The 14,935-nt window shown below is 40.7% G+C and overlaps 1 protein-coding gene across 8 annotated transcripts in view; it reads left to right on the top strand.

Moving 5' to 3' along the window:
- arvcfb (ARVCF delta catenin family member b) overlaps positions 1 to 14,935 on the top strand; it is a 286,776-nt gene that overhangs the window by 255,201 nt on the left and 16,640 nt on the right. For all 8 annotated transcript variants that reach the window (XM_079567196.1, XM_079567195.1, XM_079567192.1 and 5 more), the window contains one exon: positions 14,196 to 14,323. In XM_079567196.1, coding sequence (XP_079423322.1) covers positions 14,196 to 14,323 — 128 coding nt within the window. The remainder of the gene's footprint in view (positions 1 to 14,195; positions 14,324 to 14,935) is intronic.

The following is a 14,935-nucleotide window of genomic DNA, read 5'->3' as shown; positions in this document are numbered from 1 at the left end:
GCATTATTGCCAATTTTAAACTATTAGCGTGCAACTAATCTTACATAATTGTATGTTAATGGGATGCAATTAACACACTTAACAGAGTTTTGCAGGACAAGTCCATCAGAGTGCCTCAGACTATTTGCTAACCATAGGAACACTGGTTTTATACCTTTATCTTCCATGTTTCCATCAATAAGACTGTGTTCGTGACTGAGAGTTTGGGACAATGGATGCAAAGTTGTCCAGGGCAAAAAAACAAGCAAAAAAAAAAGCGAACAAAATAAATGTTTTCAGATTTTCCCCATGACTGCCGATATATTTCCGCTGAGGCAAATGTGCTGACACCTCGTATACAAGGCTGCAGTTTTGTTCAGCCTGTCTGACAGCGTGGAAAACTGATGAGAACTGACAAGTGATCCTCGCCACAAAAACATATCAGTGGGACGCACCCTTATCTCGGACGTGTTGATATTACAAGCTGCGATTAGATACAGCCACCGCGAGCAGGTCCACGGTGCACAAATTGTTAGCTTGGTGTACACGCCGCTGTCACAGATTTAGATTCGAGTGCACATGATTGGTCCAGCACCCTCGAAAATTGACTTTACTTTTTCTTCTTCCTCAGTCCATTTTGCTATTATTTCCAGCTCGGAGCACCTGGATTCCTGACATGTAGCTTTTACCTCCAGATAAACAGTCTGTCGGACATTGCTGCAACTCAATGCCCCTCTCGGTATAGCTCTTAGCCTTTTAGCCTTGCTGTTCTTTCTGACAATCCAAACATTATCCAATTTGGAATCCATTTGTCCAACAACACCAAATTGTTACGAGTACCCCATCATGCTCCATCCACACGAAAAAGAGACTGATTTTGTCATTACGTTTTTCATTTTAGAGGAAAATACCTGTCTACCTTGAGGCAAAACACTGGACCTCTATTGCATTAGGAAGGAGGACAGTGGAAATAAACGCCTTATTACAGCCCTTGTCGAGATGGCTACAGGCAAATTCTTCAGCAAAACCGAATACCACCTCGGCCCTCGAGAGAAGACCTCTTGGCTGTGTATTTTTCTAACTTTTCGGGCCGAAAGAATTTGGCAAAAATGCTTTTTTTCGGAAAGCAATTGCTGGCAATCTGTGCACTCTTGTGTCTTTTTGTCAGCGTGTGTTGTTGCCGGTGGTGATATGCGCTTTTTGGGAGCCCAGCGGGACGTCTGCGCTCCTATCTGTGCGTGGAAGGAGGAAGTGGTCCCCTGTCATCTCAAAGGCAGATGACTGGAAAGACCACTATTGTGTAAAATGGTTGCAAACAACCATTCAGGGATGGGACAGTGTTGGGGCTGGTGGAACACCCCCGTGGAGCCGTGGCAAGTTTAGACAGCGGAGTGAAAGAAGGGAAGATTTTGCGGATTCGCTTTGGCAGTCTGTCTGTCTTTCAAAACATGTCTCCTCTGCTGCTCCCTCCACACCAGGGCATCTTTGTGGCTCTTTTCTGTTTTTGACAGAATCCAAAAAATGGGCCAAAAAGCCACCTTCTGATCACTTTTGTCACCATCCAATAAACCCAGGCCGTCCAGCGCGTGAATATGCAAATGTACAGTGGCCTTGGGTTCCTACAGAGATGACGATGACACCGTCCATTTGGAAAGTTATGCTGCAGTTCCTGGATACTCTTTGTCTGAGGGGTAACCAAAGGGTAGATTGCAAATGATAAGCCCTTACACCGCAAAACTAGTCTTGTGACCGATTGCCTTTCCTATATTCAATACTGCATTTGTTTTATTTGTATTGTTCTTACTGGTGACCATTGCAGCTACTGTATATGCGGTACACTTTTAGCATCTAATGGCAATGGCATGACATTAATCTTTGTTTCTTTTTTTCTGTCTAGTACAGTTTGGGGCTTTTTTTTTACCCCTTGTCTGAAAGTTACATTGTGTTTTTTCTTACAGTCATGTTATTGTAGATAGTTTTCATAAAATTAATTTGCATCAAAGAAAATGTGCATCTGTCTGAAATTCTTATACTACATGGCCATAACAAAAGCAAATTTACATGCGGTTTCATCGAAATGGGATTGGACCAGAAGTGTGAGCTTTCTCTGTTCTTGTTTTGTTGTTGACCACATTCATATATCTTGTTGGAATAAGTTGGCTGTAGTTTCCCAGCACTTTAATGCTGGACAAACTTAAGTAAACTAAGTTTTCTATAATTTCTCTAATGGAGACCTGGGCAAAGCTCTGGTTTGCATGAATGTTTAATAAGATTAGACTTCATTGATCTCACAATGGAGAAATACTGAGAATTTAGAGAAAACTCAGGGAGTGCAAAATAGACAGGAAATGTGCAATGAAGTAATAATGACGAGGAGTATCTTATATACAATGAATGAAAAGCTTCTGCACATCTTTGAATACTACCTTCAACTGATGGGATTGCGAACAATCACGTCTTCTTTTTATTTGCTGCATCAAACTTTATGCAATAAATCTGATTCCATCCTCCAAAATGCACATTATTGCTCATTTAAAAAAATCAAAAGCCATGTCAAGCAAGCAGATACACTTCTAATGCAAATTAAGGGGTCAAATTGCAAAATGTGGTGTTTACATCAGTCGTTCCTGCGAAACATCGAAGTCTGCATTCAAATCATACTGACTTTCTTGATAGTCAGTAACCATGGCGACACATTGTAAAACTAATCGATCTATAACTGCAAACACACAAGCTTTTAGACGTTTGACGACTCCAGTATATACAGCTTCACAAATGGGCAGCTATTTGTCTTTTTTCAAGTCAGTTCTTCCTGGTCACAATATGTAAAAACCAAGCTCTGAATTTTGTTTAGCCTCAGTAAACAGTACCATACACACACAGTAACATTAACCCTCCAAGGAAGCGTTGCCATGACGCTTGCTAGCGTTTTGACCTCCAAGAATGTCACCTGAAATCTCTCTAGCTCTTTACTCACAACAACAAACCATTATGGAATTATGATTATGACATTTGTGCTTCTTATTTCTCACTTTCATTTATTTGACAACGAGATGAATGCGCAATGCTCCCTGTTGTTTGTTTTAATCTATAGCAGGCTCTTTAAATCACCTCACGGGTTGAATTAAATTTAGAGAAGATTTGTAGCGGTGTCATAACAGATTTGACACCTGAAATGCAGTGCCGAGACGAGCTGAAAGTTAATTAGTGCAGTTCCACGGTAATTTATACTCCACATTAACATGCTTCTCATTTCCAGACTGATTACTCTCGCACCTGACTGTATGGGATGCAGCGCCAGAATACCAATGACTTGAAAAATTACCCTTCTGTGTTCTGAATCATTGCTGTTACATAACCCTCTTCCAGTTTACAAGATTACATGTCAAATGTGGAAATATTGTACAAGAAACAAATCCATAATGTTTCCCAAAATCAAATTAGCCGCGGAGTACAGGGTTTCTTCGATACTTCATTAATTTCAGCAAATTGCAGCATGTCAAGAAGTGAAAATCTGCAGTCGGAAGTTCAATAAACTGTGAACTGTCTTGATCTTTAGTGAACAAAATAACAGCAAAGGTCTTAGAGTATAGATTTTCTTGACATCATTTGGAGGGCAGTAAAGTAGCCACACAACTGCTAACACATGACCCCGCCAATAAGGTACAATATGGAATAAACTATTGATTTTTTTGTCGAACTGTGATCTGTCATGCAAGCCTCTGTATTGAGAACTACAGTTGGCTAATGCAAGTTTGTGTGTTTTTTTTTTAAATATTTCTGAGTCAGTTGTTTCTGATCAGAATATGTAAAAGCAAAACCCAGATTGTTGTGTTGAGGACACAATGCTTCAGGTGGTGCAGTGTATATTAACCTGCTTGGCCTCCTATGCGTAACCATGGAAATAGTTACATCAGCACTGAAAGCCTACCAGAAACCCTGAAAAGAATTTATCTTGGAAATTAAAGGCACCATGCTATTGCTAAACATCCATACACTAAAACAGACATTTGAGGCCTCTGTGATGATTTTTGTTGGCCCCTGCCATGATTTCTACTTTATATTACAACAGGCCCACGGATTAATTATATTAAAGACGTTAGAACAACATTTCCCATAAGCCCGGGACAGACGACGCAGCCCTTTTCCCAGCATTGTAGTGATGTTAATGCAAACAGGGAAGAGAAGATACAGCTTTTTACAGGGGTTTCCCGCAACAACAAAAAAAGTGATAGTCAGGGTCCAATATAACATGGAGAAATGGTGTTAATTCAACCTGGGAGACTAATTTCAGCATCACTTACCTCCAACCAATGATCACTTCTGTGAGGGCCACCTCAGCCCATCAGCTTAAAGAGCTGCACCTCCGTAGCAGCCAATCATCGCCCTCGGTCACGCTTTTAAGCCTCCAGCAATCATGGTTCATTCACTTCCCAGCTGTGCTGCGACCAGCCTCCGCCCCGTCTCCACCTCTTCTGCCCACGGCTTCTCCCTGCTGCATCCTTCACGGGTCTCCTATACCCACCACCAGTGTCCAGGCTCCGGGGGGACACCCTGAACTCCAACCTGTTCATCCATACTGACTTTAATACATACATGTCTCCGTCCGGGGACTGATCGGTCTAAATCTTCCTAATCGCTGCTTTTGTCTGTTTGAGTCTATCCAGGTTGAAATAACATGAAACAGATTGAAAAGTTAGTCCGATGGGTATAGAATGGTATGAGGCACTCTGAGTGATTGCCTTTTTGTAACATGTGACGTCAACATGTTTCGCCCTGTTGAAGGTCTTCATCAGGGCTTGGAAAGAATCTTAAACCTTTTTCCTACGCTTTATTTTCTGAATTCTTTGTTATGTGTCCTTGAAAAGCACCTGATCTTGTTTTACTGGCTGGAACCCCTGACGCACTACACTCACTTTTCTTACTCTTGTATAATTATTATAGTTAAGCAGTCAACCTTGTTTTGACAGTAGTATCGCTGATGCCACCAACTACATTCATAAACAATACAGAACACATATCCTTTTTTTTTATTACACGTTTGAATATAAATTGACATTATTATATGTATGTATTATGTATGTATTATTATACATAAACACATCAATCTTGCCCTGGTTCGCCAACTTTTTAACAACCCCTTCCTACTTGGGAATGCAGACAGTATGTTGTACCCATGTGTGAGACATTCTCCGAGCAGCATGAAAGGAATAATTTGCTTACACAGCGTGACTTGTAGTTGCATATTTTGTCCAAAACATTTCTCAATCCCCTGTGAACTCTGCCAATTTGTTTTGTTTACGTGGTAGAAAGCAGCTCACCTTTTGTTTTTTAACGAAGCCGCAGAGCCAGGATCATTATCATGCAAGTGGCAGCGTACCATTTTAATGACATTGTAAAGTATTTTGGCCCCTCTCGTGGCCCTTATGTAAACCATCATTAGCATTTTTCTCCATATTCCTGCATTTACTTAACATGAGCAGCTTGGGTTAAATGTTCAGCTGATTTCAGATAGAGAAAAAAGATTGGAGATGCATTTTAATGTATTCTCTGCAGATATGACAGGGATATTTATACATTTATTCATAAGTAGGAGAGTGACCTAGGTTAGTTGTCTCGTCTTCTTTCGCTGTAGCTGTCTTGCAGTGACACATACGTGGAGTGACTTACACATGGGACTAAAAGCCTTTTTCGTACGTCGACGAACACTGCCAGGATGTCATAAGTTCAAAACTCGTTATCTGTGGGTTGGAATATGCTGTATCTCTGTCTGTGACTGAAAAGGCAAAAACATTTATATGAGATCAAAGCAAATAGATACTAGTATTTTCAGCTTTAGCTTCAACCTTAAGGAAATGTTGATGTGTGGACTTATGCTGCATTCCAGGCAAAATATTGGATAAATCTATGATCCTCTCCCATCTCTTGCTGTCTGGTTACAAACTAGCCAGGCAACTCCTAACCTCCTAACTCCTGCCTTAACCAAATGCATTTTCTCCGGTTCAGCTTTACCCAAATCTAAAATGTTTTCATCTAATTTTTGGCACTATTTTGACACTTTTTTCAATAAGCTTTCAGAGCCAAACTGGAGAAAATGTGCTCGTTTCAGGTCTGGGTTAAGAAGTTAAACCAGTAGAAAGCCTCTACAATTGGGCCCTAAAGGTTTTAGATTAAAAAACAAATCAGATTACACCACTGTAATATTTTATCAAAATCAAATCTTTTCCAAATATCATTCATTTTAACATCGTGAAGCTGCTTTTTAAGTGTCTCAGTCACTGGCCGCGGAGCCTTTGAGTGCATCTGTGTTAGGCTGCAGAGAAGTGGAGGGTCGACATGAGCTTCAAAAACAGCCTTTGCCCGATTTGCATTTTCAGAATGAGGTGCCAATCTGTGGAGCATGTTGAGGTAAAATCATGAATGTGCCAGCAGCAACATTGTACTCATGTTTAGTGTTGTGTTTCTGTCTTCTCTTGTATATACAAATCAGTGTCTGTAAAGGTCATTGTTCTCTCATCCATTTCTAACAGGTTTCCTTTCAAATAAACCAAATAAATAAACAGTAACTGCGATTTTTCCGACCTTTGACAATTCGGAGATGATGACGATATAAAATTGACCACTGTATAAGCATTATAACTTATGTGATTGAGGAGTTGGATGTTTTGATGATCTGGCTCCACACAGATTTTAATAATAATGATAATGCATTGGTTTTATATAGCGCTTTTCTGGACACTCAAAGACGCTTCGTTCACTCCATACTCGGTGGTGGTAAGCTTCTATTGTAGTCACAGCTGCCCTGGGGTAGACTGACGGAAGCGAGGCAACCAGTCTGTGCCATCAGCCCCTCCGACCACCACCAACCACTCACTCACTCACTACATTCGCTAGGCTTCCTGGTGTTCCCAAACAGTCTCCCATCCAAGTCCTGCCAGGCCCTTCCCTGCTTAGCTTCCAAGGTCTGACGGGATTGGGCATAGCAAAGGTGGTATGGCCACAGTGATACTGTGTTTTATACAGTATGTGCGGATCACCTTGGACACTAACTATTCACCCCTCTCCCCTCAGGCAGGAGGCTACGGTCTATCAAGATCCATAGATCCCACCACCTGAAGAGTTTTTTCCCCATGATAAAGAGACCAAATAACTCAGTACAGGCTGTTATCTGCTTTATTGCTCTATGTGGTATGTCCGCCCTTAGATCCACTGCTATCACTTATCACTTTATCACTTTATCACTTTATACACCTACACAATATGTAAATACAATCCCGTTGTTGTTCTATGTCAATTGTTGTCGTCTTACCATTTTTACTGCTTTTTTTTTTTATGTTATTCATTTTAATATTCTTTATTCATGCCCCTAAAGCCTTATAGTTTAGAGTTTTACAGCTTATTTTTATCTAAACTCTGTGTTTAATGTTGCACGTCTTCACAGAGACAAAATCCTCGTTTGTGAACCTGTTTACAAACAATGGCAGTAAAAACTATTCTGATTCCAATTCTGATTCTTGGGTATTTACAGTACGGACACTCAGAACTCTCTTAGATAATGCCAGACGTCCTTCCAGGGTGAGGAGCACCACAAAGAGCACACTGGCTACTGGCTGTTGGCCTTTTGTGGCCAGGTTACAGCAAAAGGATTTTAGATGACTAACATTCTGTCATATTGTGTATCACAGCCAAAGCAGCTGACAACCACTAAAAGTACTGCAGATTGATTTGAGAGGAATGGGGGAAAGAAATGGTGAACCTGTCAAGAAAATTGGGATTTTTTCAACTATTACACCTTTATTTCTTTTGCTCTTTCAAAACCCGTCGGAACGTTCCCCTGTGAGATGTAGACAGATTTGGCATCATGTCTTCCTGATTTTGACGGAGCCGGAGAAATTGCTGTAAATACACTCAGCCTAGTTCAGCGTTTGCCATGGAAGCGTTGAGTGAGAGGCAGGTGTTGTGAGATTGACGGAAATCACTTTTTGACATGTTTGGGCCAAACCTTGGTTTGAATTTGTGCGCCTGTACAGCACCGAAAAGCGTGTGTGCTGGGTGTGAGCACGTATTCATTCAGTCATTGTGTCCTGAAAGACAAAGCAGTAATCATGCCGTAGAGTTTGAGGCACTGTTCTTTTGAATATAAAACCTCTTAGGCACAAAGGTTTTGCTTGATGGATTACTTTTCTAAATTCGCAGATCATATTTGCTTGAAATAGCTGCCAATCACTCACATAATAACACTATAAATCACTTGGCTTGCTCAAGTCTCGGTTAGAGAGAACCGTAATAATATACAAATAGACATTGCAGAAATCTCATTGGAGCCCATTAGTTTATTTTTGAAGGTCTCTCTCTGAAAATGTTGAACAAGGTGCTAGATTGACACTGACTTGAAAATTGAACTCTTGCACATTATTATTTCATCAAAAGAGCGATGAGTGTTTTGTTTTTTTTCTTTAGAAACAGCTCAGTGGTTACATAGAAAACCTTGATGGTGGGAGGGGGATGTTTGTGAGTGAGAGGAGAGGCTAGTGCACAGAAAGATGCATATTTTCAAATTATATGTTGCTTCTTTGGCAAGTCAATGTGTCTTTAAAATGAGAGCCATGGGTCAATTGACTGTGTCTCTGGCTCTAGATTCTCCTCTTACTCATCTGCTAATCCATTATAATTTCTCAGGCTGTCACGCTGCGACACCTTGGTTTTAAATGTGGCCCAAAATTAGGCCAGTTTGTCCAAATCAATGAAGCGACATAGAAGTGGTGACTCTTGATCACTCGTCCAAACTTTGTCTCAAACCCAGTGTTGGTGAAGCTGTAAACCCCATTTGTGTTTAGGAATTTGTCAGCCGCGTCTTTTGCTTTGAAAAATAGCTGCTGCTCCTCCTCTACAACTCATTTACAGGCAGTGTGAGATCTAAGAAAAATCTTCAGGTACAAGTTTCAGCCTCACAGACCTAGAGAGAAGTGCACTTTAAATGGTTCAATTCCACAACAATAAGTATATTCAAGCCAAAGCATATTTAGTAGAATTAATTTTTACAATTATTTAATCATGCTCTTTTTAAGGTAATATCAAGTTACGGGGACGTGATTCCTGTTGTTATTCCTCTGTTAACAATAGACCTCATCAGGTCAAATGTGAAATGGAGATTTATTTCCACATGTGACGAAGAATTGGACGCATGAATTAATCATATTGAATGCTTTTATTATTCATAGATTCACTAATCTCAATATACTCATCTCATATCTGTGAATTGCTACACGTTGCCGTACATGCCGTTTATCATGTATGTCATTTGCATAATGAGCTTTGAGATTCCTTGCTTTTGGCAGAGGCATGTAGTGACTTAAATAGCCAACAAGTTCTTTCGTAATGTTTTGGAATAACTATGTTTTAGAGCAGTTTTATCACACAGTACAGTGCTTTTTTTATTTGAATTTAAGCTTTATTTTCTTGACATTTTTTTTCCCCTTATCAGAATTTTCACTTTTTGTTGTTTTTTGATCTGTTCTATTACATCGGCACTAAAACATGAATTAGACTTTTGAACTTTTCTTTTACTTGATTAAAGCAGTACTAAGTAACTTGTTTACCTTAATAAATCCTTTTCGTAGTCCCTGTGGGGGTAATACAAGTGTTTATGGGATGATTGGAGGGTCTTTCATCTCCCCCTGGTGTCTCTGGCCAGAAAACCATGTTTGCAACTTGACTGCCACCGGTGCGGAGAAAGCAATACACACTAATGAAATCACGAAGAAGAAGCTAACATGCTAACGGGCAAAGCTAACTGCGGGCTAACGTCACTTTAAACAGTATTTACAGCCAAGTTTGAGTGAAAAAAAAAATTTCCATTGTATAATTGGATGCACAGTAACCCTCTCTCCCTTCACCTTTCCTGTCTACTCTCCAAGACAATTATAAGTTAAAAAATCGTAACTTGCTACTACACCTGCAGTTGCATTTATGGCCTCTAGGGGGAAGAGTTACTTAGTACTGCTTTAATATAATTTTAACATCACTTGAGTAAATATTTTGGCAGCTCTATCCATCTCTGGTTTCAATCTTTCTTAGAATGTGTCCCTGGGTGCTCAAAGATTTCCAAAAAATCTTGCAGTACAAGAATAATTTGATTGTATGTTGAAGGCGTTACCATGTGTCTCTGATTCCGTAGCGAGTGACAGGGCTGGAGTCTTTGGTCGAAAGGTGAAGCTCAATGTCATTGGTGCAGCAGCAGAACTGAGAGACATGTCTGTGACTTATGTGACCCAGACGGGGGGACATGCGGGAGGAAGAGCAGGGGGGTGAGATCTGACCCCTGGGGAACACCTCTGAGAGAAGAGAGGGGAGAAGAGTGTGTAAGGCTGATGAACTGGTGTCTGTCAGAAATTGGGTTAAGAAGTAGTTGTAGTGATTTGTAATTGGAGATATAATACCTCAAGTGTTTTTACTGTTTAGGCCTTCTCTGAATTCAAAGTCTTGTTAGACCCTTATGCATTTTGTATGTTTTGTAAGCTCTCGATTGAAAGCTTTCTACCAGACCTAGATCCCTCCTTTTCACATGTGTGTTGAAGAGGCTGTACTTATACTGTATACTTGTAGTCGGTCAGAGGTTGCATAGCAGCCAGCAAAGCCAGGGTCACTCCTCACTGACATCTCCTCTCCCCCTCTGAATCCTAACACTTCCTAACAACCTGCCATTTTTCCCCAAAAGACAAGCAGCAGATGAATGATGACAACAACAAACTCGGAAACACGCTCTGACCCCTTGAAGTGCTATGGACAAATGGTCTAAAAGTTCTCTTATACTCAATCAGTTCTATACCATAACCTATAACCTTTTAAAACTAATATTGCAGCTAATGCAGATGTACTGTTGTTCTTTATATATTTTCAAAAGGCCTTTCATGTTTTATTTCCTTTCCCTTTCATAAAATCTTAGTTTGAGTTTGCTTTGGAACTTGGCACCGGCCCAGAACCAGAGTTGTGATATGAGAATGGAATCTGCCTTGGAGATGAAGTGTATGTCAACAGGAATGCCTTCAAGATGGCCGTGGCTTTGCTGAGTGCGCAGGCAGCGGGACCTGAAATATGAGGAGTATGTTCAATGTTGCTGACTGTCTGGTTTGCGCCGCCTGCCCTCTCCCGAGCCCCTCAGAACCACTATTGATGTGCGGTGCAATGTTTTGGCTCTTGGTTACAACCTGGCGCTTTGCCGTTTGACTTCTCCTTTGAAAACGAGTTCTAGGTTTCTTTTTAAGCACCTACAGTGATATCCAATTAAACTTTTGTATCCGCCATGTCTCTGCCAAAGCGCGTTTGGCGTGTTCCTGAGGGGGAGGCTATGACTTTTTGAGCACTTTTAGATTGTTAGCAGCAGCCAGGCTTCCTCTCGCTTGGAAATTATGGGTGTGAGATATGGGTAGATGAGAAACACGTGTCATTACAGATTTGTGCTTAGATTTGCTTTCAAGGCAAAAGATTTAAAATGGCAGTACTCTGGGCCTTGTCAGCTCGAGTGTGTCAGTCACTGAGTCACATCGGGATCTCTACCCGCATAATATATAGTTTTTCTAAAGAAAGTGTGGCCCCAGAAGGCTGAAGAAGACAGAGTCTTATTTTCTCTAATGTGAGCCTTACAAGAGGACATGGAGGAGTTGAAATTACTTGTGCAGAGGAGAGGAAGCAAGCTGTCTGCGAAATTATATTCTCTGTAAAAGGTGGTTTTAGTCTGTGGTTTCGAAGTAGGGAACCAAAATACAGAAAACTGCAGTGGCCCCAGCATGTAATCACAAATTGTAGTGGCTTTTGAGCACTATTAGCCGACCGCTGCATCGAAGGTGAGTCATTTAACTGTCATTTAACTGGCAGTATTGATTACCGACTGTCAATTGGACGTCTAGACGGATTCTCGGGTTTTAGGGGCAGGGTGCTTCATCTATAAGTCTGGAAAATGGAAATTGGCATCGTCGTTGATTTAAGTTAAATGAGAATTTAAAGCAGTACTAAGTAACTCATGCTCCTAGAGGCCATAAGCGCCACTGCAGGTGTCGCATCATGTTGCGTTTTTTTACTCATTAATTGCCTGTGAGACTAAATACCACGCTGACAGAGAAGACAAAGGAAGATAGCCCGTTTAGCTTCTTCTTCGTGATTCCATTAGTGTGTATTGGTGGCTCCGACCCGGTAGCTGCGAAGTCGCAATTGCAGTTTTCTGGCCTGAGACACCAGGGGGAGATGGAAGACCCCCCAATCATCACTTGTATTACCCCCAAAGGGACTACGAAAGGGATTTATTAAGGTAAACAAGTTACAAGTTACTTGCAAAATAGTGGAACCTATTGTAGAAATAGAAAGAAACACTTCAACTTATACTGTATAAGTTATAAAAGCCCTAATAGAGCCTGTATCCTGATAGAAGGAAGTGGCGCTCATTGTGAATGATTGAAAAAAACAAAATGTTTCAATGGAGATAGTAATTTGCCGTTGAGCCCGTCTGCGAAATACTAGGAAAATCAGTTTGTGAAGACTCTCATTCGTCCGGGAAGTTTTCATCGTCGTGACGCTGAAATTGTTGACTGGACTGGGTCTCAACTCGATCAAACACATTTAAGTTTCACGACGACTGGGGAAATAAATGGAGAGCGCCTACATTTTTAATTGTTAGTTTTGGTCCAAAGTAACTTTCCTAATATATTTCTAGTATCACCATTCTTCATAAGGATTAGTTTATAATCACATTTCACAGGTTATAGGCTACAATTCCGCTCACAGTAATGTAAACAACACAGTGTTCACAATCCATACAAATGCTTCATAAACAGATGTAGAGTGCACAGAGGTCTTTTTTCACAGCTGCCTGCTTTTACAATATGCGACAAGACAAATTTCATTCCACTACTAGAAAAATAAATCTGGTGTTGGCCCTCGATTTGAACAAAACATTTTTTTTATTCGATGTGAGGTAGCAAAATGGTAGAAATAGAGGCAAAATGGTAGAAGTAGCTGAACCACAACAAACCACAATAGCCTTCAGAAGTGTGCTTTTCCTCAGGAATTGAAGGATGACAGCATTTCTTCTTCAAGTGTCATGTGTGTCGCATCAAAAATGTATGAAACAGGCTATGACCTTGAGGGGATCGGCACGTTGAGGTTGTTTGTCTCCTTCTCTTGCATAGTGTTTCAGTGACTTTGTTTTTGGAAAAATAAGAAGCTCTTGAAGAGTAATTGCTGCTGCGTTTTGATTCCTCTCCCTCGCTTTCTCTCTCATGGCGCCGTCTCTGCCTAATAGCTGATAATGTAATTGCGTTTTCATCAGAGGGAGGCCTTGTGATTGACTGTAGACCGTGGGGTTGTATTGTGTGCTTTAGTGCGATAAGCCTGGATCTGGAACATGCTGCGTCTTGGATGGATGCTTTGATCAATAGTTTCTCCTTCTCCTGTCCTCCTTATTTTCCAAAGGCTCAAGTATTTTCAATCACAGTGTGTCAGGTTTTACAGAGAGTTACCAAGTATGAGCACAGCTGTTTTTTGTTTTTGTTTTACTGTCCTTGAGAAAGGTAAAGTAAACAGAAAACACATTTGTCCAGCATTACTTTTCAAAGCTCCCGCAAAAGTTTTATCGCCGCGTCAATTACGAGAATAGTTGGAAACTGTTTTTGGAACAGATGAAAGTAATGGGAATGGAACATACTTGTGTGTTGAAATATTTTATTTGATGAATATTGTCTCATTCTGAATTTGATGGCTGCTGCTTAAAACGTGGGCAATAAAAAAGAGCGAGACCATAATATAAAAAGGCATCTGCTTTTGCGAATAACTTTGTTCACTGGGAACATTAATGCAGCAATTTGGATGCATGAAATATTCACAGTATGGTTCTTAAGAGCTTTTATTACATACTTCAATGGGCATATCAGATTATTATTATTTTGAAATTCTCCAATCCACAGCCACTCTATACTGTGTTAAGTTGTTAAGTTCTGTAATATTATGCATTGCTATTTGTGTTACAAAAGCAACTTGACTTACGCAAAGCATTTCTCCTATGTAGGGTTAACCAAAGCTTCTTCTCTCCATTGTGCCAAAGCTCACCCCCGTGTGAGAAGGAAACTCCGTTGTGGTGCTGCCGGTGTCTCTGCTGCCTAATTGGCCCTCAGTCTCTGTCTGTTCCGGACATCTGACCAGTGTTTATGCTTTTCCCCCCCCCCAAGGCTTTGAGCTGCTGTATCAGCCCGAAGTGGTGCGGCTCTACCTGTCCCTGCTGACCGAGAGCCAGAACTACAACACCCTGGAGGCGGCCGCGGGGGCTCTGCAGAACCTCAGCGCGGGACAGTGGACCGTGAGTGTGGGGGAGGGAAGGCACATACAGGACACACTGAAAATAAAACAGACACCATGTTACTGTCATGATTTATAACATCAATTTAACGACCAACGAGCCAAATGCTGCTGGATTTCGATGTCGGCCAGTGGGACTGCACGATACGTGGGAAAATGGCAATATTCAGTGTTGAATATTGGGACGCTATTCTCAAAACGAGTCTTGGATGGTTATTGCGTCACCTTATTTTAGTCAAACAATAAATTCATCACACATGTGTCCACCGCATGCAAATCATTCTGAAATGTACAATTATGGTTTGTATTGTAATCGGTTGATTACATGCATTTTAGAAGAGCTGGACCTCAAGCAAAACATTCAAGAACAAGCCTGTGCACCCTGACATCTGGTTTTAGACACACAAACTGATGTTGGATTATGAACATTTTATTAGATTAGCACAAAGAGTTGAAAAAACATCTGAAAGAAAACCTCTTGTAAAGGTAATCTTTTAAATCCTGGCATACAGGGACATTTCAAAGCTTCTTTGATAGACTCTTTAGTTCGTTTATCTTTTAAAGCAACACATTTACCTAAACACATAAATACAGAGTACATTTTTGATGGGAT

The sequence above is a fragment of the Gobius niger genome (assembly GCF_951799975.1).
Source record: "Gobius niger genome assembly, chromosome: 1".
NCBI lineage: Eukaryota > Metazoa > Chordata > Actinopteri > Gobiiformes > Gobiidae > Gobius > Gobius niger.
This window is presented reverse-complemented; position numbering and strand designations above follow the sequence as displayed.